At 33.8% G+C, this 21582-nt stretch overlaps 2 protein-coding genes across 5 annotated transcripts; one reads left to right on the top strand and one right to left on the bottom strand.

The window, feature by feature from the left end:
• Positions 1–634: 634 nt before the first annotated feature.
• On the top strand, positions 635–3231 carry LOC114162309 (heptahelical transmembrane protein 2-like). The gene is made up of 4 exons (XM_028046153.1): positions 635–967; positions 1073–1141; positions 1219–1297; positions 2383–3231. The coding sequence occupies exons 1-4, from the start codon at positions 816–818 to the stop codon at positions 3061–3063; spliced, it is 981 nt and encodes a 326-aa protein (XP_027901954.1). The 5' UTR covers positions 635–815; the 3' UTR covers positions 3064–3231.
• A 65-nt stretch (positions 3232–3296) lies between these two features.
• On the bottom strand, positions 3297–20758 carry LOC114162307 (protein TSS). 4 transcript variants are annotated; one of them, XM_028046149.1, is made up of 25 exons: positions 20169–20758; positions 19983–20009; positions 19829–19890; positions 19023–19115; positions 16472–16544; positions 16097–16396; positions 15276–15340; positions 15068–15139; positions 14841–14972; positions 14561–14602; positions 13969–14481; positions 13730–13887; positions 12896–13415; positions 12658–12720; positions 12472–12573; positions 10932–11252; positions 10754–10846; positions 10561–10662; positions 10370–10474; positions 9838–9971; positions 8998–9181; positions 7212–7343; positions 7012–7124; positions 6057–6135; positions 3297–5927 (listed from the first exon to the last, which is right to left on the bottom strand). In XM_028046149.1, exons 1-25 carry the CDS (start codon positions 20236–20238, stop codon positions 3834–3836), a joined length of 5649 nt encoding a protein of 1882 aa, XP_027901950.1. In that variant the 5' UTR covers positions 20239–20758; the 3' UTR covers positions 3297–3833. The 4 variants fall into 4 exon arrangements, with proteins under 4 accessions (XP_027901950.1, XP_027901952.1, XP_027901951.1 ...); XM_028046151.1 differs by lacking the exon at positions 15068–15139 and having other exon boundaries at positions 20169–20757; XM_028046150.1 differs by lacking the exon at positions 19983–20009 and having other exon boundaries at positions 20169–20757.
• Between the last annotated feature and the right edge of the window lie 824 nt (positions 20759–21582).

Raw genomic sequence — 21582 nt, 5'->3', positions numbered from 1 at the left:
TAATCGTTTAATGATATTTAGATTTTATAATTATCTTTTAATTTCCTATAATAAGCCCATTTAAATTTGAAATTAGTATTAGAGTGTGAGTCACTCTATTTACTACTAATTTATAATAACCACATTCTTTTTATCAAGACAAGATCTTTAACAACACTTTTTGTTTATTTATTTTTTAATTATTATTTCAGTCACTTATAGTATACCATGTGTACATTCATTTATATTCCTTAAGCTTAACACCAAATTTAATTCGACAAAAAGCAAAAAGTAAGAACCGATTATGAAAAGTGATTTTTGCATGAGCGGTGACAATATATTTTTCGTCACGCTTTAGAAACGATCTCGTAAATTTATCGTTTGAAAAATCTCATTTCTTGGTTCACAGAAATCTCACTCTTCACCTTCTCACAAAACGTGATTCCCCTTTCCTTAATCTAAAATCATAATCCCAAAAAAAAAAAAAAAGAAAAACCACATTTTGAATTTACGGTAATCTTAGTGTATTCCACTTATTATGTTAACCCCAATCAATCCCTTCACGCACGCAACCAATTTGCCTTCAAATTCTATTGCTTGGCGTCCACAACCAAACAATTTTTTTAAGCAAAGAAAAATGGTTCACACTTCAGATAGCATTGTGTTTTATCCGTTGCGCATAAATAGAAAGAGGGGGGAAGAAAATGGATTAAGGCGTGAGGGGTGAGAGCGAAAACAAAGCGCTGTTGACCCACTCGCCGGAAAGCGAACGGTTAGTTATTTTCCGGCGAGCGTGGAGGAACGGTCACCGGAGAAGAGGAAAGAAGAGGAAGAGAATGGGAAGAAAGCGATTGGTGAGGTTCGAGGAGTTGCCGACGTACCTGAAAGACAACGAGTTCATCTTGGATCATTACCGGTCGGAATGGTCCGTGAAGGAGGCGTTGTTGAGCGTCTTCATGTGGCACAACGAAACCCTTAACGTTTGGACGTGAGCAACGTTATTCGAAACGTTATTCATTTGTTTATGTGTTGTTTTCGATTTCTTCTGCAGCGAACTCAACGTGTTTGGTTTTTTGTGTGTTTTTGGGTGCAGGCATTTGGTTGGGTTTCTTATATTTGCGGCGTTGATGGTGCTGGGAGGTTGTTTTTCGGGTATCTTCAGGTATGAATGATTTAAGGGTTTTTTGTTTGGAGAGAAGATGAATGAATGAAGTGATGTGATGCTACGTCGTATTGTAGGGTAGGGGCGATGGAGATGGAGTTGTTCATTATGGGAAAGGAATTCAACGGTTCTCTCCCGGTCACTACTGGATTCGTGGTTTGTTTTTCTATTTATTTATTTATTTGTTTAGAACAATGCAATTTATTATAAATTTGTTTTGTTATTTTAACCTATGTATGTTTTTTTTTTCGAGATTGAAAATAATATCTCCATGTCTGTCCAATTTCAAATAAAGAATTTACGTGAAATTAATATTTTAATCAGTTAAAAGCTTTTTAAGATGATTGGCTAGAGATGTTTTAATTTTCTGATTTTGGAAGAAGGAATAATAGGTTGACACACTTACATGTTTTTTATAATAAAAAAGTGAGAGATAATGTCTCAAATAAATATAAAATCCAATAAATTTTTCCTTTTGAAAACTACAATTGGATGATGTATCGTTATGTACATGTGGGGTTCGTGAGACACAAATCCTCCATCTTTACCTCGGCACTATCCAACAACGACAAAATAATATTTTATATTAAAGTATAAAATAATTTAATATGAATCAACTACAAAAGTAAGAAAATATTAGTTTTTAATTGGTGTTGGAAAGTGCACAAAAGTTTAAAGGAAAATTATGTTTTACAAAAAAAAAATGATTTTTTTCTTATTAACAAACACTATTTAGATTTAAATTTAGTTTGATGATATATTTATTTTTTATATGTATTTTAAATGTTAAAATCATGTAAATTTATCTTTTACTTAAGTTTTTAAAATCTTACATTTATGATTTTATATTTCATACATCATTATTATAATAATTTAATTAATATCTTCGATACCTTGTATAGTTTTGGTAAAATGAATAGTAACTAGATTTTCTAACATATTCTTTAAAATATATTTTCTCTGCTCAAACAATTTTAGTTTTTTAAGCCATTTTTTCAACAATATCTCTACATAAAATTAGGAGTATATTAATTTATTAAAGGTAATAAAACTGTGACAGTCACTCTTTACATGATAAACTTTCATGCATAATTTAATAAATTTTAATGGATGATGGTAGTGGATTGGCATGGATGTATTAGAGAATCTTCTAACAGTACTAAATTGTTTTATTACTTTTATGATAAACTTAGTAATTCATTCCATGTTGGTGATTATTATTATTATTTTTTTTTTTGCAGGATTCGCATTTGAGGTACTTATTGGTACCATCTATAATTCCTGACCTGGGAGATGGCGCAGAAGCAGAAATAATTCCCAGATGGCCGTGGTTTGTTTTCTTAGCTGGAGGAATGAGCTGTTTGGCTTTCAGTAGTATTTCCCATCTAATGGCATGCCACTCAAAATGCTTCAACCTGTTTTTCTGGCGTCTAGATTATGTAGGAATTTCTCTCATGATAGTGTGCTCCTTCTATGCTCCAATTTACTATGTCTTTTTCTGCAATCCTCACATAAGGACATTCTACTTGACCACAATAACTGTGTTTGGAGTCCTGGCCATTATCACCCTTCTTGCCCCTTCACTTTCTTCCCCTCACTTGCGACCCTTCAGAGCTTGTTTATTTCTCTCCATGGGATTTTCAGGTGTCATTCCTGCAGTTCATGCTCTGGTCACCAATTGGGAGCACCCACAGGTTGTTGTTGCACTAGGATTCGAGCTTCTAATGGCCATTCTATATGGCATTGGAGCTGTGTTCTATGTTACTAGAATACCAGAGCGATGGAAGCCTGGGGCATTTGATATTGCAGGTCATAGTCATCAGATTTTTCATGTATTTGTTCTTCTTGGGGCGCTTGCACACACTCAAGCCACACTGCTAGTCATGGAATTTCGAAGGAGATCGCCCACATGTGCATTTTAGACAAGTTGGCATCATTGTTATTTTTTGGTGATTGTTTCCGATTGGATCATCATCACCCTTCCAAAAATGGCCAGCTTATTATAAGCCGCCACCAGTTGATGTAGATATTAATTCAATCATTCTGTAATGTTAGAAACAGAAAAGTTTAATACACAGCCTTTCAAACAACCAGTGCCAATAACGTAGTTTAAAGATGTGAATCTAATTCAAAACAGTTTATTGAAAAGAAGGAATTTGAAGTAAATCATCGCTCCGTCACTATCAAACTCGGAATTTTAGTGCAAAACATTGTCACCGTTTAAAAATAAAATTATGAACAAGTTCGTAAGATCTAAGGGTTGCTGCTACAACTTGAAAAAGCAAATACAGGCCCGACAAATGAAGCCTTAATTGTCTGGCAATTGCAACCTAGTGATGAGCCGTAAGAGTATTTCCATTTTGGATAAGCAAAAAGAAAGTAGCAGGAAAAATTAAAACAATTCAAGACATGGCCAATTAGCTATCAAGAAAGCCTTCCCCATCCATTATCATGGTGACCTTCACAAAATCACGCTCTAAATTTGAACCTCCAGAGAGAAGTATGTACCAAGCAACGTGAGGCCTTTCACAAATCCTCAAATAATCAGTTCTGCCGCAAAGACCTCCTCAGTCCAGTCAATTCTGGCATCACTTTTTGGTATCTCGATAGGCATAAAACCCCCCTAGCTAAGAGGAAACAGTTTCTTTTTTATTTTATTTTTATCATTTTAATAAGAAAAGCTTACCACTCCTTAGCTTGTGACCTCAATGATATCAGCTTCACTGTCACTGTAATCTCCCCAACACTTGCTTTGCTTTTTCTGATCCACAGCATCCTTCTTGATTACTGTATCTTCGTTACTAAAATCAGATGGGGGGCTGAGATCTGCCTGCTTTTCTTCTACTTTAGGAGTAGAGTTTTCACTGCTGGCAGATAGTTCTTGAGGATTTTGCTCAACATGTTTCTTTTCGGAACTTACATCTGTTGGAATAGAATTTTTACTTTCCTCATCCAGAGTTTGACTTTTGTTTTCAATATCAGTTTCAACACACGCAACTTGTGATGAATCAGTTGAAATGGTTGGAGATGGTACAGACCCGTTTTGATTCACTTGGATACCGTTCAGAGTAGCAGGATATCCACTAGGTGACACTGGCATGCCATTGGGAGACACTGGGGGAAAATTATTAGGAGACCCTGGAATGGCATTTGGAGAAGTTATATAACCGTTAGGAGAAACAACATAGCCATTAGATACCCAATGTTGGCCTGGTACAAACTCTGTGGCATGTGGATTCATTATTCTAGGAGGACTGTTGGGGTTACCATCAGGGGAGGGTTCACCTGAGATGAATACAGTTTTATTCCGCGGAACACGGTTCCCATATCTGTTATAGCCACCAGATATTCGTGGACCGTATGGAACCCTAGCCGTAGCTGACTGATGCGGAGTTCTTCGGGGACTGACTGGAAGCAAAGGAGCAATATTTACTGGTGGGGGCAAAATACCTCCGTGATCCTTGAAGCCTGGTACAGGAACAGAGCCAAAAACTGGAATTGTGGATGGATTAAAGGGTGGTGCAGCTGCAGAAAGTTTCTTGGTTGGTTCCTTTCCTGTTTCTGTTTCTTGCTTTTCTCCTTCTAATGGTAGTGACTTACAGACTGCATTGCTACTAGATTCATGTTTCTCATTTCCCTCGTTACCCGTATCTGCCAACAAATAGGAATCATTGTCAAGTAACTGTTTTTCGTCTTCAACTAAAATGGTTAGGGGATTTGAATTGTCGGATGTTGGTTCACAACTTTCTTGCAGTAGTACCTCGGATTCTCCTTTAGAGGCACTCTTGTCTATATTATCTAAGCGACCAGAATTCTCAATCTCGACAACTGTGATGTTTCCAACTTCACTTTTCTTCTCTATCACGGAAACAACGCTAGCTTCCTGGATTTTAAGTGCAACCTCGTCGTCGGCCTTGCTATTTACTGTTTCTGTATTACCGTCCACCACCGTGGTTTCCTTTTCTGTTTTTTCTTCATGGCCAGGGATTTGTATTTTCTCATCAATTGATTTCTGACCAAAATCGTTCACGTCATTCGTTGCCACAATATTTTGAGTCTCCTTTATTGCAACTATCACGGCACTAATATCAGAATTTTGTTGGATAGGATTTCCTTTTGGTGACTGTTCAGCCACCGCCTTCACAATTGTCCCAGGTGGGGCTAAGGCTACTTCTTTGTAGGAATAAAGTTTACCTGCTGATTGAACACTGACACCCGTGCTAGAGGGAGCTGGTTTAGCAATTTGATCACTTGGAGCAGGGGTGGCTGGAGCTGACTTAGAGTCTATTACTGCTCCACCATCGGGGGCATTACCGCTATTCAGCTTTGGACTGAAGCTTGCACTCTTAACAAACTTTTTTGGAACAGAAGGGGATGGTCCTACAATGGTCTCATTTGAATTTGTTCTTGGAGAAGAGAAATTATTAGGCTTGGCTCGATATCTTGACTGAGAAACATTCATGAAGTTAGTGTTTAGTTTTGCTAGGGTGGGCCTTCTAGATGAAGATGACTTGCGCCCAGTGAGTGACCGACTTTTGGGAACAGCTTCCTGCCACCCTTCATCCGAGCTGTCATCCTGTGCCAGTTTATTATTACTTTCATTGGGCATCGTTTGATCTATGTGAATGGACTCAGCTTTATCAATCCCGTTGTCTTTAATTTGAGCTTCAGATTTATTTTCTTTATCACTAGTAGTCTCTGTAAATGAATAACCTTTAGACATGTCTTCATCCTTCTGATTTTCATCTGAAGCTGTTTCCCAGTTTTGGCCTGGTTTTCCCTTTAACTGTAAAATAGATTGATAATTTAGTTTGTTTCACAACGAAATACAAAATTAATTTTACAAGTATTAAGTAATAAAGAAATGAAAATTCATTTGCAGGTATATCCTGGGTAAAAAGAAGATATGTATTACCTTGGCACGAGCCTTTTTCTGTGCTTCCCGCGCTTTCTGATCTGCGTCCGGTGTTATGTAGTCCAAGAGGTCTGACACACTGGTAGAAGGCATTTTTTATTGTCATGAACTTTGAAAGGAAATGAACACATTCAATAAAACCAAATTCATATAGGACTAGAAGTAAACAGTGGTTAAATTTTTCAGCAGACATTAATGATGGGATTAGAAGTTATGACAGTTATTGGAAAAAATTAGGAGCAGTTACTTATTATCATTTGTGTATTAATTTATTAGGTTTAGGAGCAATTATTTTATATAGGATCTAGTGGTAGGAAGTTATCAAGTTTTATGGCAGTTATTATGTTATTTGTATAAACGACGAACTGCAGGATAGGGGATGAAAAGTGTGTTCTTTTGGCAATGATACAGTTGACCAGATTCAGCAAAACATTGCCAAACTTGATCCTATAAAAATCTGTTGGATGCTGAAAACTATGCTCTTCTGAAATTAGATAAAGTTGGCATCTTTGAAGAGGAATTAATGAATTAGATAAAGTTCGCATGTTTTCTCAACATAATGCAATCCTGTAATTCAAAATTTTGTTGAAAAATCAAAACACAGGAGAAACTGTGATTGAACAACTGCATTGTCCATCTTTACTTTATTCATTTAAATGCTCAAGCACTCCACAACATTATCTTTTTACTTTGTTTTTTTACAAATTATAAGAAATAAGCTTGCTTATAGTTCCGCCAACTTATTAACCTTTAGCTTTGGCCTGTGATACTGATAAATGCATATGCTTACTCAACAGAAAGTGTAAATACATTCCAATTGGTGATTTTATAAAAAATGAAATATCTAGTGGAGGACAACAAACACAGATCGGCTCTTATGTGTATAGACCATCAAAATGCATAAAGTGAACCAGATATTGACATATGTGGAGCTTGTTCTAATTGTAATCACTACCTTAAATGACCTTTGCTGGAGATTGAGGCATCTGGCTTAGGTGTACCATTCCGTGCAGCCTCCTGTTGCTCCAGAGCCTTTGACTCGAAGTATTCCAGCCATGCTGCCGCATCCTGTAATGAATTCATATATTTGCATAAGTAACAAGGATTACTATTTATGTAATTTAATCCATCATCAAAAGGCATAAGTAAGACTACCTGTGTCCTTAGATCATCAGAACCAAGTTTAGCCTGCAGGATCTGAAGGGTAGTCTGTTCATGCTGAACACTTAGAGAGTATGCTTCCATCAAAGAAAGAGCAATAGCTATTGCATGATAGCTTGCAGCCGTCTGAAAAAACCAAAAATGTATAAAACAAGTTAAAAATGCAAACTACCCTCGTCTGATGCATATCTGTGAAGAAACTGAGCATGAACAAGTGCATTTATGAACTTAATATTTTGCGTGCACCTTACATAACATAACTAGTACTCATACGAAATTGCATTTTATAGAATGAAAACCACTATATTTGTCAAATTTTACACTACCCTTATGCCAATGTCCTCTTTTGAAATTTCCAATGATACCCACTGGGCCACTGCTTTAGTGACTCCAACACAATCACTCATTGCAATCAAGCACTACATTACGTCATTACTAGGCAAAAATTACGTTAAGTCAGTCAATAGGTTTGAGACTAAATAGTTTTTTTTTTTTTTTTTAAATTTTCCAATTGTTTTTAAACATGTAATCTCCACAGTTTAAATTGTTTGTATGGGGTTGCTACAATGCTTTACTGGTATTTTTTTAGCCACTGAGAAAAAATTGACACTAGGAACTGAATAGAAAATTCACACGATAAGGTTAACCTACATATGATCAGGTCAGGGGACACTCAAATGTTGATAATTTGCTGTTGTGAGTTAAATAGTTCAACTGGTGACAGAACTATAAAATTAAAATTGTCAAGTGAAATTCTTCAAAAATTTCCAAAGCATATGTTTCCTTCATGAAAGGCCAACCGTACAAAAGACTGGTTTAAAAAGTAGAATACATCAGCTATTTGAAGTTGGGAGAGCAGATGTTAAATAATGTTAGATTTCATCCTAAAACTAATTTACATTACAGGAAGTTTCCCGGTAGATATATAAGATGCATTCCAAGAAGTGAGACACATACAAAAACCAATGAAAAAGTTCCATATAATCTACCTCGATTCTTGAAGTGTGATTTACATATTTCTTGGACAACTTCACTCAATGTAAATTAGTTTAAATATGAAATTGGATATAGTATTGGAATCCATTGCTTATCTTGATAATTGCCTATTCTAGTAGGTTTGCCTAGTTTGACAGGAATCTGTGGAGGGAGGGGTATTGGAAAGTTCCATATTGCCTGCGTGAACTTTTGGGATGAGACTTATATGTCTATTGGACAATTTCATTTAATGACAATTGGTTTTAAGATGAAATATGACAACGGCAAAGAGTAATGGCATGTACAAGACATATTAGGTTGTATTGGTAGTGGTGTATGTATAGCCAGTTTTCTGCTACTACTAGTACTAAATGATTTAGCCTATGGTCGCCCTGCAAAGGAAAGACCAGATGTCAGAATCCTGGTTCGTTATGTAAAACCACCGCCACCACTAGGTTTATTGGGCCTTCTAGCTTTGAATATTGAAATAATGCATGGGTTAACTGATTCACTATTCCAGCCACTTGTAGTTCAATCAGCCTAAGAGCTCAGGTCAAGATGAATGCTGAAACAGTAATTTGTTCTAAAGAATTACAAATCAAGTTGAATATAAATTTGAACTGCAATGACTGGTACGTAAAATGGATAAGTAAGTTTTTGCCTTAGAGTCTTAAGTCAATTGAGTTTTTCTTTTAAATATAACTTATGATCTAGCCATAAGTCATCATATTACCAGACCAGCTTAAGAACATGAAGTCTCATGCGATAGTAACCTGTAAAATTCGTGCAAGGAATAGGAGAGAACCTGAATATGATCAGCTCCAAGTAATCTTTTGTTACATTTTAAAGCCTCGTGAAGGTATCTGAGAGCAACATGGACATTTCCTAATCCTTCTTCCATCATTGCTACGTTAATGTAGGTGGCAGCAGTGTTTGGATGTGAAGGTCCGCAAGTTAAGTGCAGAAGATACAAAGCACGATTAACATACCTAGAAACAAATAAGATAAGAAGATTAATGTAATTATTCACAGGAGTTTTCTTATTTGTTATATAACTAGACAAGAGGAAAATTTTACTGAACCCGAACAGTATAGTATGTGTCAGTCAACAAATTCATGTGTCCGTCAACAAATTCATAATGGATGAGACCCAATTCACCTGCTTTATACCTTAATACAGCCCTATAATGATCTAAGATGAACGCCATTATAGATCATCATCACCAGCTATATTTGGAATTTTCTTAATATTCTTTCATGAGACAATATAACATAGGAAACTGGCCCAGTTCTGTTGACTTTTCGAGGATATTTGCCTAGATACTCATTTTTATCCAATGATATAGTTTTGTTGCTTTTTACTAATATTAATTTACAGTTGTGTTGCAATTTTGAAGAAAGCATTTTCATAGTAAAGCCTTCAGGAATTTCTGAAATACATAGAATACTTCAATCAATTATGATCTCTATGTAACCCTACTAAAATAAGCGGTAACATCAAAGCCTCGACTAACTATCAATTGTAACAAAATTTCTATCATCAGAAGTAGAAAGGGTACCAAATTCTCAAATGAAGAACCATGTAAGCTATTTCCTCATTACAATCAAAGAGTTTATCTTACGAATATGATGTAAAGAAGCATACTTTAAAGCCAACTCCGTATGTTGGAGTCGATAATAGAAAACAGCAAGATCCCCATAACTTTTCATCGTATCAGGATGGTCCAGTCCAAGCTCTCTTTCGTTAATATCTAGTGCCTTTTGCTGATAGATAGTTGCCTAGCAAAAGCACAGATAAAGTTATTACAATGATACTAATTGGACTAGAATTAACTCGGAACCTTTTTCAAAAATGTTTCTTGATTATGTGAAGCCTTTTTTATTCTTTGAAAGTGTTTGCAATAACTAAAATGTACTTCAGAAAATTGATGCCGTTTCCAAGGGATTCTCCGCACTGACCTAATATTGATTTTCTTTATTCACTAATGTGATGTTCCATCAAAACTAAGCAAAATAACTACAAAAAAAAAAGAAAAAAGAAAGATGCAGCAACTATTGGAATATATAGTTCGCAAAACTTCTTTTAACACTTTTATGTATGATTCACATAAGAAAGACAATATGTAACTAGTATTGATAAATTAACAGAGAGCACTTAAGGATATAAAAACACACACCTGATTGAAATCTCCAGTGTGGTACAGCACAACAGCCAAGAGACTATATGCTCCTGCTGTCATTCTATGGTAAGGGCCACATACCGACACTAATTTTGAGAGTGCCTTCAAGATTCAATGCAAAATGTTGGTAAATATAGTTGTTGGCTTCAGGAACAGATCTATTCTGAGATGGAATAAATTATTCATACCTTTGTGCCATAATTGACAGCATCCTCCAATTTACCTTTATCCAAGGAAGTCTTGGATGATTCCAAAAGTGTGCGGCCATCAGCAGATGAGCAAGCTACATGCTGCGAAGATAATTCAAGTTGCAATTTAGTCATTAGGGCTTTAGGAAGTATTAATTTCCGGCATAAAAAGTCAAGGTGTTGTGTATTTCACCTTATATATGGGGACCATGCTTACAATATCCGTCTTTCTAAAAGGACATGATGAATCTATATCATAGTCCCTAGGAACCAGTTCAAGCCCTACCTGTTAGAGGATTTTTCTTAATTGAAATAACAATGGTATAAAGTGATCAGTATCAATCCATTAGAGAGTGGGCCTTTTATTTTACCTTATGGCAGAGTCCCCGAAGAATGGCAAACTTTCTTAAATCTTGACCATTTTCATCCTTCCATTGCCATCCAAATCTCTTCAGAAGAAAGTTTTCTACCCATTTCCATTTCAGTTCATAACTAGTAATAATATCTTCATCACTAGTTTCAGATGTTGGTGTTCCCAACAATATATTTAGGCATGATGCAATAGATGAAGCCAATTCAGAAACATTATCAACTGCAGCAACAACTGCCTGTAAAATATGCTTGTAGGCTCGAACAACCATCTCATGTATACATAGAGATTGCACATGAGGAAGTTTATCTGCAAGCTCAACCTGGCAGACAGAATTTAAATGAAAAATAGCATTGGATTATCAGTGAAATTTCCTATTGTTAAATGGCATGCTTAATATTAACATTAGAACATCACATGTTGATATGAGTTGCTAATAGTCGGGGATTTGATCGTACTATCGTTTTACGTCTGATTCTGTTTTTGTCAACAAGGTTAGTATAAATACAGCTATGTGTGTTCTCCTTTTAGACACAATGAAACAATATTACACCTCTGTATACTTAAAAACATTCAACCTAGACTTCATAACACATGCATATGGGAAAGAGAACATATAGTTCATTATTATATTTAAGGGTGTTCATCCATTTGGATCAACCGGACCAACTCAAGAATCCAAATCAAACCAATTAAATTTATTTAGCATTTTAGCTAATCGCATCTCATTCTAACAAAAGAAATCAAATCCAATGTTAATTGGTCCAAGCATGATGAACCACAACCAAACCAAGGATGAATTTTTCTATTATTAGTTGTTATATATCAGATTTTAATTATGTAATTTTTGTTTTCATTTAGTTGATGTAAGTCAATTACAGTTCAAAAATGTTGTTTATCTCTTTTAATGATAGAATTATAGGTGAACTTTGGACAAAATTTTGTATCTTGACTTCTTCGCAAAAACAAAATTTTGTATATTTACATTTAGTTGGATCCAATTGGTCTGAACCAAATCGAGACGATCAAGAATGTGCTGGTTAGATTTCGATTTTGAATTTGTTTTTTTCGAAAAATTGAAAACAATTCAAACCAATGAAAATTAATTGGTTCAGATTTTACTTTCACCTAAATCTGGTCCAAACAGACCTGTGAAAACCCCTACTTATATTTTTTAACCTAATGCTGCACAAAAAATAATATTAAAAAATAAAAAGTATTATTCTTTAGTATCCTAGGGAATGGGTAAGGAATCAATGTGCAGGTGCATTTGTACCATTAAATATTACACTTTGTTATAAAAACTTTCCACTTTTGATTCCTTGACCAATGCCTTAGGATACTAAAGAATAATACTTTTTATTTTTTAATATTATTTTTTGTGCAGCATTAGGTTAAAAAATATAAGTAGGGGTTTTCACAGGTCTGTTTGGACCAGCATTTGTACCATTAAATATTACACTTTCTTATAAAAACTTTCCACTTTTGATTCCTTGACCAATGCCTTAGGACACTAGTCAATATTCTCGTAAGAATATTACCACTTGGCCTAACGAAGACATTTGCAAGCCCCTGGTATGCATGAAATCGGTCAACGTCCTTCCATCAACAGGTGAGAGTTCAAGGGACGCAAAATCTGCCACCTATGAATTTGAAATAACAATCACTAAACACATTCCAAAATAACTCAGTTTAAATATAAATAAGTTCAATGTTAGGAAACTCACCAGCTTTGGAAGTGCAGTATCAACATAATATTTATGTGCCATGTCCATCAATTCATCAGGTGACTGTGAAGATGGAGAAGGTATCAAATCAAAATATATTAATAAAAATAAGTACATAGATTAATAAGCACATTGCTGACTAGAAATCATAAAATTGACATATTCCTATTTAGAATAATATTCCAGTTACAGCGTCAGAAAAATAAAGCATCATTTAAGTTAAAAAGCAGAGATGAACCTTCAGATGAAGATCAGTTTTAGATTCTTTAAGACGTGTAAATGCAGCATCAGAAAGTAGCTTTCTCCATATAGTTTCCTTTTCTTCACCTTGTCTCTCTAATTCCTGTTTCGTGGCTTCTTGCTTGTTTATGTCATTGCCATTATTAGATGGGGAAATATCCTTTCCCAATTCAACTTTGGAGTTTTTGTTATCAATTTTTTTCTTTAATTCCTTTAGTAATCCACCTTGCTTCCCAAGACCTTTAACAGCTGGCTCAATCTTAGCCTCTTCTGCCTTTTTTGGCTCAGATTTCCCAGTAGCTTGATTTTGTAAATGTTGTACCCAACATGCCCCAAGCTCCCATCTAATAGATTTTCTGGGTCTAGTGGTTTCTTCCTTCAAATTTTGTAAACTTTCTTCAAGGACTTTCCTTACCAATGATTGAGTTGACCGTGAATATTCAATGTCTGTGCCTTGGATTCGTTGAATTGCATTTGATGATTGGAGTGTAGATGGCCTATGCAATATCATCCTTAAGCTGAGATAATTTTGAAAAGAAAGTTGTATCAGGAGCTTTATAAAACCATATTTACCCAAAAAAAAGAAAAGAAAGTGAAAGCACTGTTAAGCTAAAGCTAATTATACAAAAAAAAAAAATACCAAAATAGATTGGTACTACAGCATATATGTTCCAAATGCAACAAGTTTTCCCCCTTATTGGTCTATGGATTTTATAATTTTTAATGATGCAAAAAATTATTAGAAAGTAACGTAAGAACTAATTTTGAATTAAGTACTCCTCATGATCCTCAATTACTGAAATAAATTAAATGGTGATAGAGAATAAATGACCTGTTAACATTCAATGCGTTTGCACCTCCTTCAGGCTGCTCTTCAATATCAATTTCCGACGAAGTGGGACTCCCTTCCAAATCTCTGTCAGCGGAGACCTTTACAACAGCTGTGTAGCCACAGTGTTTTATAAGTACTGCACCAAGAGTAGGAGTATCCTACAACAAAAGGCAAGGACAATTTATCAAAACAAAAACCATTTAGTGCTACAATAGGTTCATGACACTTAGTTAACTTACATGAACAGTTGCACTCTCATCAGCAGTTATGCCTTTGAGAAGGTTTCTCTGAGCTAGTTCTTCTTCAGACAATCCAAGAACTCGATTTCCATCATTTTTGCAGTCCAACTTCAAACTTGCATCGGATACATCTCTTGTCACTTTAATAGTTAAATCTCCAACTCTTTCTTCATAGGAAGTTGGCAAAGAAGAGTTTTGCTTAATATCCACTAAATTTTTTATTACAGAAACAGCTTTGAAGACCGATACATCAACAAATAAACTATGAAGTAGAAAAGCTTTCCTATCCCGAATCTGTCTCTCCTCTGCAGTTTGACATGGCATTGCAGCTAGAATTGCAAAGTCTCTCGCCCACTGTCTATTTTCGTGACTAACACTTCTGCCTTGTCCACCCCCATTTCCTCCCCAAGTTTCATCTTCCATGGGAAGTGGTGGAAAAATGGATGGATTATCAGAAACAACCGGAGGAACAACCCATGTGTTTTCACGAAAACCATAAGGAAGATTACCAAACTGAAAGGAGAACACTGTAACAGTAAAATAATCTGGTACAGTTAGAATAGTAATGTGAAAAATTGTGGGAAGTACTTACTTTATTGTGTTCCGTGAACGCCTTCATAAGTGCCTTGTAAGCCTGCAAGAAGGATTATTATTTATTATTTTCAATCATGCAATATAAACATGGAAATTATATACAACATTATATATTGGAGGATGACCCCAGCATAGCAGTAAATTTGTGTCCTTGTGACCGGTTGGTCATGGGTTTGAATCTGACTTTTTTATAAACGGTTCCCATGAGAAAAAATGTTCTGGAATTGGAATTGTTTAAAGCAGCAACAGTAACGAAACATCAATGAGTTAGAACTTACAGCATCAAAAACCCTGCTTATCTGCTGAAGCAGACCCACCAATGTATGACTCACAAGCGGATGTTTTCCAGCAGGATAGAATCCTATTCTAGAAGCAACAATTGTAGTAGGTTTTCCACTACAAACTCTAACCTGCATTCGCGAAATGCACAAAAGTCTCACTTCAAAGATAGATTATTTGCTAAAGCTCATTGAAGAGAAAGGAGAAAAACAGTATGTGCATAAACCTTTATTTTTTCACAACTCAAATTTACAATACCCTTGTAGGTTCCTCTCCTAGATCCTCCTTTTAACATTACCTAACACATCTACTATTGATTATTCTCTTTCCTCCAAAGGTATATCACATTCACCACCAGTAGTTGGGGAAATTCCTTTTGGGTTAAAAAAATTTAGAAAACACGAGACAAAAGTTAGTAAAAGAATAAATCTCACATCAATCTGAAAGAAATCATCTTCTGTTTTTTCCTCAAGGAAAGGTCGATTTGATTTCCGTATGTCTGCATCAAAACCAAAAGAACATTAATAAAAACAAGGTTTCCGGCTTAATTTACTATCAAGCATATTCATATTGCTTAAATAATTCGAATTATATCCAAGCTAACCGAAATCCACTTGCACAAACCACTATTCATGTATCTAATTGCAGTGTAACATATCCATTAAAGAGAAACATAATTTAACAAAAAATATACACGGTCGTAAAGTAGTTGAAGCTAGGAGCTTGGCACAAGATCGTGTTTCTAGTTTGTTGACCAAAAGATCGTTCACCACTAAAACAAAATACAAAAGGAAAAAAAAAAAAATTCCAACAGCATGGTTAGAGTTCGTAGTATAAATTTTACCCAATTGTTTTCACAGAAGAAGATTATTTCACCGAAGCAGAGGAAAATAACCAAAAGCATAAATAGAGATAATTAAAATACGCAGATAATATGCACCCTCACTCAAAACAACCAGTTCAAAAGGGGCAAGAAAAAAAAAAAATACACTGAATGCTTTAAAATTAAACTCAACACAGATTTCCACAGCAATTGAATTAAAACTTTTAAACTTTATAACTATGGCTTTTCCAGTTTAGTATTGCAAAGCACATACATTTCCCCAAGCAAATTGCATCGGGCTCAAATAAGATGAAAAGGCGACACACTAAAAGGAAAACACAGTAGACATTTAAAATACGGAATACACATCATGCATACTGTTATACATACATTATATATATACACACACACACACTCAAATATATAACTTACACTGAAACGGCGGCGTAAGGTGCGAAAACGAAAAGAAATCGTAGAACTGTCCAAGCCTGGGAGGTGGACACATGGAGATGTCACCGTCCACTTTGTCAGCTTTGGCATTGCCCGAGTCCGAATTCGGATCCACGGGTTTGAGTCTTGGGCTTGTTTCCGATCCATTTTCTGAACCCGGCTCGGTGGGGTCTTTGGACTTGCAGGCGGGAGGTTTTGTGGCGGAGGCAAAGGACGTGGTGCAGGCCACGATGTCAAGGAGTCGCCGAATGTGTGCGACGGCAAGCTCTTCCGTGTAGTCCTCTGACAAAAGAATCAAATAACTGTCAGTGGGCAGTGATAGTCTACAGTGGGCTCCGGTTTAGTGCTGTTCGTTACCTTGGACGATGGTCAGATGGCAGGGTTTCAAGGAAACGATCTCGACCGTGTCTTTCAGCCTCGCGCCTCGCACCTGTCCAACTTATTCTGTTAGCCGTTATTATTATTTATTGTAGTTATTTTATTCTTTCAGGAAGGGTTAAAATAATCCGGGATGTTCACATATAACCAACGTAACTCTTATATTAATGCTGGTTACATAAATTACAAATTTGTATGATTTAAAAACAAATGAATAAAATATATTTCTATTTTTAATTAGATTATTTATTAGCATTATCACTACAGTTAGTCGACATAGATAATTTATTTACAATTTCCCAATAATTGCATCGCGTTTTCTTCTTTGTTTTTATATTATTGATCATTAGTTTACATTTCAATAGTTATATTTTTAATGTAAAATAATGTATTAAATTACATTAGTATCTTATGAAACTAACTGAAGGTTCCAAATTTGTAGAAATTCTATACAGAATTCTCTTTTATTTTAAAAGATTACTGAGTAAAATTGTTAAATTGATAATAATCACCAATTATCGAATGTATGAATTTTTAAATAGCTTTTGTACGTAAAAGTAAATGAATTCATTGTCTATAATAATATTTTATTACATGTATACTGTTTGCATACAAACTTTTCCTCAAAATTTTCACTCACTCAATCAAATTTCTTAATTATGAAAAAAAAGTATTGTATATAAAATTTGTAAATAAATAAGGATGTAATTGAGATTATCTATCTATGACCTATTTTGACCTAATCTGATAAAGTAGGAGAAAGTTATTGCTGCGCCGTCCATGTTATACATATTTACAGAAGAAAAAAAATGTTAATTGTGGCACTAGGAAAAACACATATGTTTCATGCATTTGTTTCTTTTCTTCTGTTATAATTAGTTTAAAAAAGCCTAAATACAAATAAGTAATTCTTAAAAAAATAAAAGGATAACATAATTATTTTTATTTTAAAAAAATTAAATATTAATGCTATATATATATATATATATATCTAATTTTATGAATAATTAATTAAAAATAAAAGAATATAATTTAAAATATATAATCATCGTGTGTATTTGACAATGGAATTGCATAGAAGTTCACTCGCAATTACACTTGTGAAAACCCATATACTTAAACAAATATTGTTGTCACTAAGCATTTTCTAAAACCTTTTAACAAAATTGTAATTGTAAACATCGAAAAGCTTTAGGATCTGCTTTCAATTTTCCACAGTATCAAAAATTAAATCTTCACTTAAAAAAAAACATAATAAAAGTATTGTAAAGTTTCCATAAGAAAAAAAAATGAAATATGTGGATATGAGCAGTCAAAACAGCTAATATAATAAAGAAAGAATAATTGAAAAAAAAAACAAAAACTTAACATTTGTAAGAGTTTTATAAAATAAATGTCAAAGTTACACATAAACAGCTATATTACAAAAGATAGAATAAGAAAGCTAATTGTAAAGAGGTGTATTTATATATATATATATATATATATATATATATATATATTATAATTATTTACTATTATTTAATTTGATTTTTTAAGAATAAAATAGAAGGATAAAAATAATTCAAGTTTATGTAAATATTTTGTTGAAGATATTTTAACGGTATAAGATACTTTCTTATTATGTATAAAGATATCATTCCATTTTCAAAGTCCTGACACATGCAGTTTCCAGTGAGAAACCAAAATAAAATCAGAAGGAAAACATGTTTATATTACTGTAATCATTAAAATCCTGACTGTGATTTAAGGGACATGCTAAAATAACTTGACACGAGTAATGTATGCAAACAGTGGAGAGAAAACTGCCCCACTCACCAGATCCTGGACTGGTCACTAGCAATAGGTGGAGAGTGGTAAGACACCAATTAATGCAACTGCACGTTGTCCTGGTCCATTCATTATTTTACCATTTTTTTTCAATAAAAAATTAAACTAAAATACCTAAACTTGCTTTTTTAAAATAAATGTATTTAATTCTGGTACAAATAAGTGTGAAAAATATATATTATCAGTCAAATAGAATAGAAAAAACAAAATGCAAATATATTTCAGAAGAATTAGAAATCTTCATATTAAAAAGATATAAAAAGTTTTATTATTTTTATAATTACATTTAATATTAAAAACTGAAATAACAAAATTATTTAACTATTATGCAAAGCGATGTAGTTTTCTCTATGTTCAATAGAGCAGTTATACTTTTATGTTCACACAATTTATTTCTTCCTAAGGTAGGACAACATTTATCAGATCTGGGATAGAATAAACGCATTTCTCAGAAGTAAAAATGTTAATTACTTTTTTTATATGTCCATTAAGTTTTAATTTGTAAAAGACCATTCATTTTAACTCTACCCATTAATAAATAAAAAAATATGACAAGATTTTAAAATGGCTTTTTTTTTAAAATAAAGATTTGTAAGGTATAAGTAAAAAAAAAAAAGTTTGTAAAGTCAGAAATTAAAATAATTATATTTACATTTTTTTAAATTAATTTTAAAAAATATTTTAAAAAGAAGTACATTACCTCATGAGATAAGGAAAAATTGGTCAAGGAACAAGTCTCAACGTGTACCGCTAACAGCTTTCTCACATCTAGGATCCTATCCGTGGATATGCCCTGCCTCGCAACAAACGCGAAGTTGTTATTGAAAAAAATTAAATAACACAGGATTTAAAATAAATAAGCATACCATATACGTGAATAATTTTAACATGTGAAATTTTGCATGATAAATTTAAATATATGAATCTAATTTATCTAAATAATTTAAATTTAAAATAAAAAACAATTTAAATATGAAAACATAATATATAGAAGGAAAATTTAATAACAAAAAAAAGTGATTCAGTTAGATTTTCTTTAAAGAAAAAACACGAAACAGTTGCGTTTTACGTCATATAAAAAGAGAAAAAAAAATACAAGTGCTTGATGCAGTAATTAAAAAATAATTTTATTATTTAAGAGTGATTTAAAGGATTATTTTTATTTACAACTTCCTAAAATTTGCAAAAACTCAAAACCCGAGTTAGACGGTGAATGTGTCAACATCAAAACTAGGTATTCATGAAATTTAAATCACAAATACATCTCAGAAAATAGACATTATTATCACTACCACTACCACCAAGTTGATAGAGTGTAGGCAAGCCAAAACTTATTTCTCAAACTTTTGAAAACAAATGTTGACATTTTGATATTTAGTTTGAAAGGTGAAATCAAAAGGAATAATCACAGTCCAGAAAAAAAAAATATTATAATAATAATAATATATATTATATCGATCTGACTAAAACATCAGAAAATCAAGTTTGAAACGACTCCACCGGTACCTTGAGAGTAACTTGCGATTCGTCTGGTGTTTCTACTGTAATTTCGATGACGGTGGGCAAAACTGCAGAGGGAAATGTAATTTATATGAGGAGCGGATAAGGTGGAGAATATCGCGAACCAATGAGAATAAAAGATAAGCAATGCATTGGATACCAGAACGACGGCGTTTGAATGTTGATTCTGTGAACACGTAAATGGTAATGCAACAACAAAAACCGAACAAAAAAAAAAAAAAACGAAACTGATTTTCTTCCGTTTGGATTGAAAGCCACGGAAAAGGAATAATATAAGAACTAGAATTGCAGAGAGGAGGTAGATTACAGATTACGAATAATTAACCTTTCTCTTCTCTTTTCTTCTTGTCTCCCTTGGCCTTGTGCGGTTTGGTTTTGCCAGTTTTGGGAGCCATTGCACTCGAACGGAAGGAAGGAATCAATCAATCCGTTGAATTAGTAGTGATTAGACGTTTCGGAAAATTTATACAGCTTCGGCCGCTAGCTTCTCGTGGACGGAAATTACTAAGCAACAATAGTTGGATTCATCGAGCACACAACACAAAACACAAATATATATATCTCTGCATGTGAAATAGAAAGTAACAAATATCTGTGCGTCGTTCAGAGCTCTCGAATTTTTCTTTATATTTAAACAGAGAGTAACAATCGAGAGAGAGAAAAAAAATTGTTATTATTGGGATGATGGCGCAAGAGAAAATTAAACCGCCGACGAAGCTGCTGTGGAGGAAGATTTTGATAGTGTGGGAAATGAATGAGAAAGAAGAGAGGTGGTGGGGAAATTAAGAGAGAAGAGAAAGAGTGGTTAGGGAGAGAATATAGATTGCGAGTGAGAGAGAGATAGAAAAAGAAATAGAGTGAGTGAGGATAGGATAAGGTAAGCGAAGCCTGGGCTACGCAGGTTAAGAGAGAATGTAAGGGTAGCGATTTGGGGCCTCATATATAATTTTGTTCTTTTACACCTCATCGTTCTCGATCTCGCTATAACAACCTTTCACCCTTGTTGACACGCATAAGAGTCTCATTAGAGGCTTTTCTTTGTCCTCTTCCACACTCTTTGGATTGGGCTGCTATGCCACCGTTCAGTGGCACCCTCACAAATCACAAACACTGCCTTTATCTATCTATATATATAATTGTCCAAAAAAGTTTTCATTTTTTTTTTGGCTTTGCGTTTTCTATAGTTTCTTAGGGATAATAATTATGGTTTTTGTGTCTTTCTCTGCTTGCAAAGTTATACACACAACAACACGAGTGGAACTTTTATAGTGTTGCTTCTCTCCATCAAGTGCGATGAAAAGTTACTAAGTATAGTTTTATCTAGCTGCTTCTAATAGCTATAGTGATGTATGTTTAGATTTTAAGAGAGAAAAAATGTTGATGTGTAGAAGTTTTATTACTTTTTGAAAAGATATCGTCATGATTAAATACGCAGAATCTCGGTTGATGCACTTGTAATTTTGAACAACATCTTTGTTTCTAAATTATGAACTAATAACTAAAATTCTATTTGAAAAAAGAAAAGAAAATGTATTTTATAGATTTTTATTTATGAAGATGTTTGAGGAAAAATCGAGACAAGTATTTTATTGTAATCTTGTATGCATTTGTGTTGTATGTCTTCTTTAATAGTTTCGATCTTGTGTTTTAAACTCTTATTTTATTTCTTTTCGATAACAATTTCATTCTCTTATAACATAGACCTTTTTTATTAGATCTCATCACTTCTATTTAGTCAA

The sequence above is a fragment of the Vigna unguiculata genome, chromosome 9 (genome assembly GCF_004118075.2).
Source record: "Vigna unguiculata cultivar IT97K-499-35 chromosome 9, ASM411807v1, whole genome shotgun sequence".
Lineage (NCBI taxonomy): Eukaryota > Viridiplantae > Streptophyta > Magnoliopsida > Fabales > Fabaceae > Vigna > Vigna unguiculata.
The sequence above is the reverse complement of the archived record's forward strand: the minus strand, read 5'-3'. Positions and strand labels throughout refer to the sequence as shown.

What these genes read in the sequence shown, in the direction of transcription:
- LOC114162309 (XM_028046153.1), top strand. Translation starts at nt 816, where the DNA reads ATGGGAAGAAAGCGATTGGTGAGGTTCGAGGAGTTGCCGACGTACCTG. An exon ending in GAAACCCTTAACGTTTGGAC is followed by an intron (nt 968 to 1,072) that starts GTGAGCAACGTT and finishes TTTTGGGTGCAG; the next exon opens with GCATTTGGTTGGGTTTCTTA. An exon ending in CGGTCACTACTGGATTCGTG is followed by an intron (nt 1,298 to 2,382) that starts GTTTGTTTTTCT and finishes TTTTTTTTGCAG; the next exon opens with GATTCGCATTTGAGGTACTT.
- LOC114162307 (XM_028046149.1), bottom strand. Translation starts at nt 20,238, where the DNA reads ATGGCTCCCAAAACTGGCAAAACCAAACCGCACAAGGCCAAGGGAGAC. An exon ending in ATTCAAACGCCGTCGTTCTG is followed by an intron (nt 19,891 to 19,982) that starts GTATCCAATGCA and finishes TTCCCTCTGCAG; the next exon opens with TTTTGCCCACCGTCATCGAA. An exon ending in CCATCTGACCATCGTCCAAG is followed by an intron (nt 16,397 to 16,471) that starts GTAACGAACAGC and finishes TTCTTTTGTCAG; the next exon opens with AGGACTACACGGAAGAGCTT.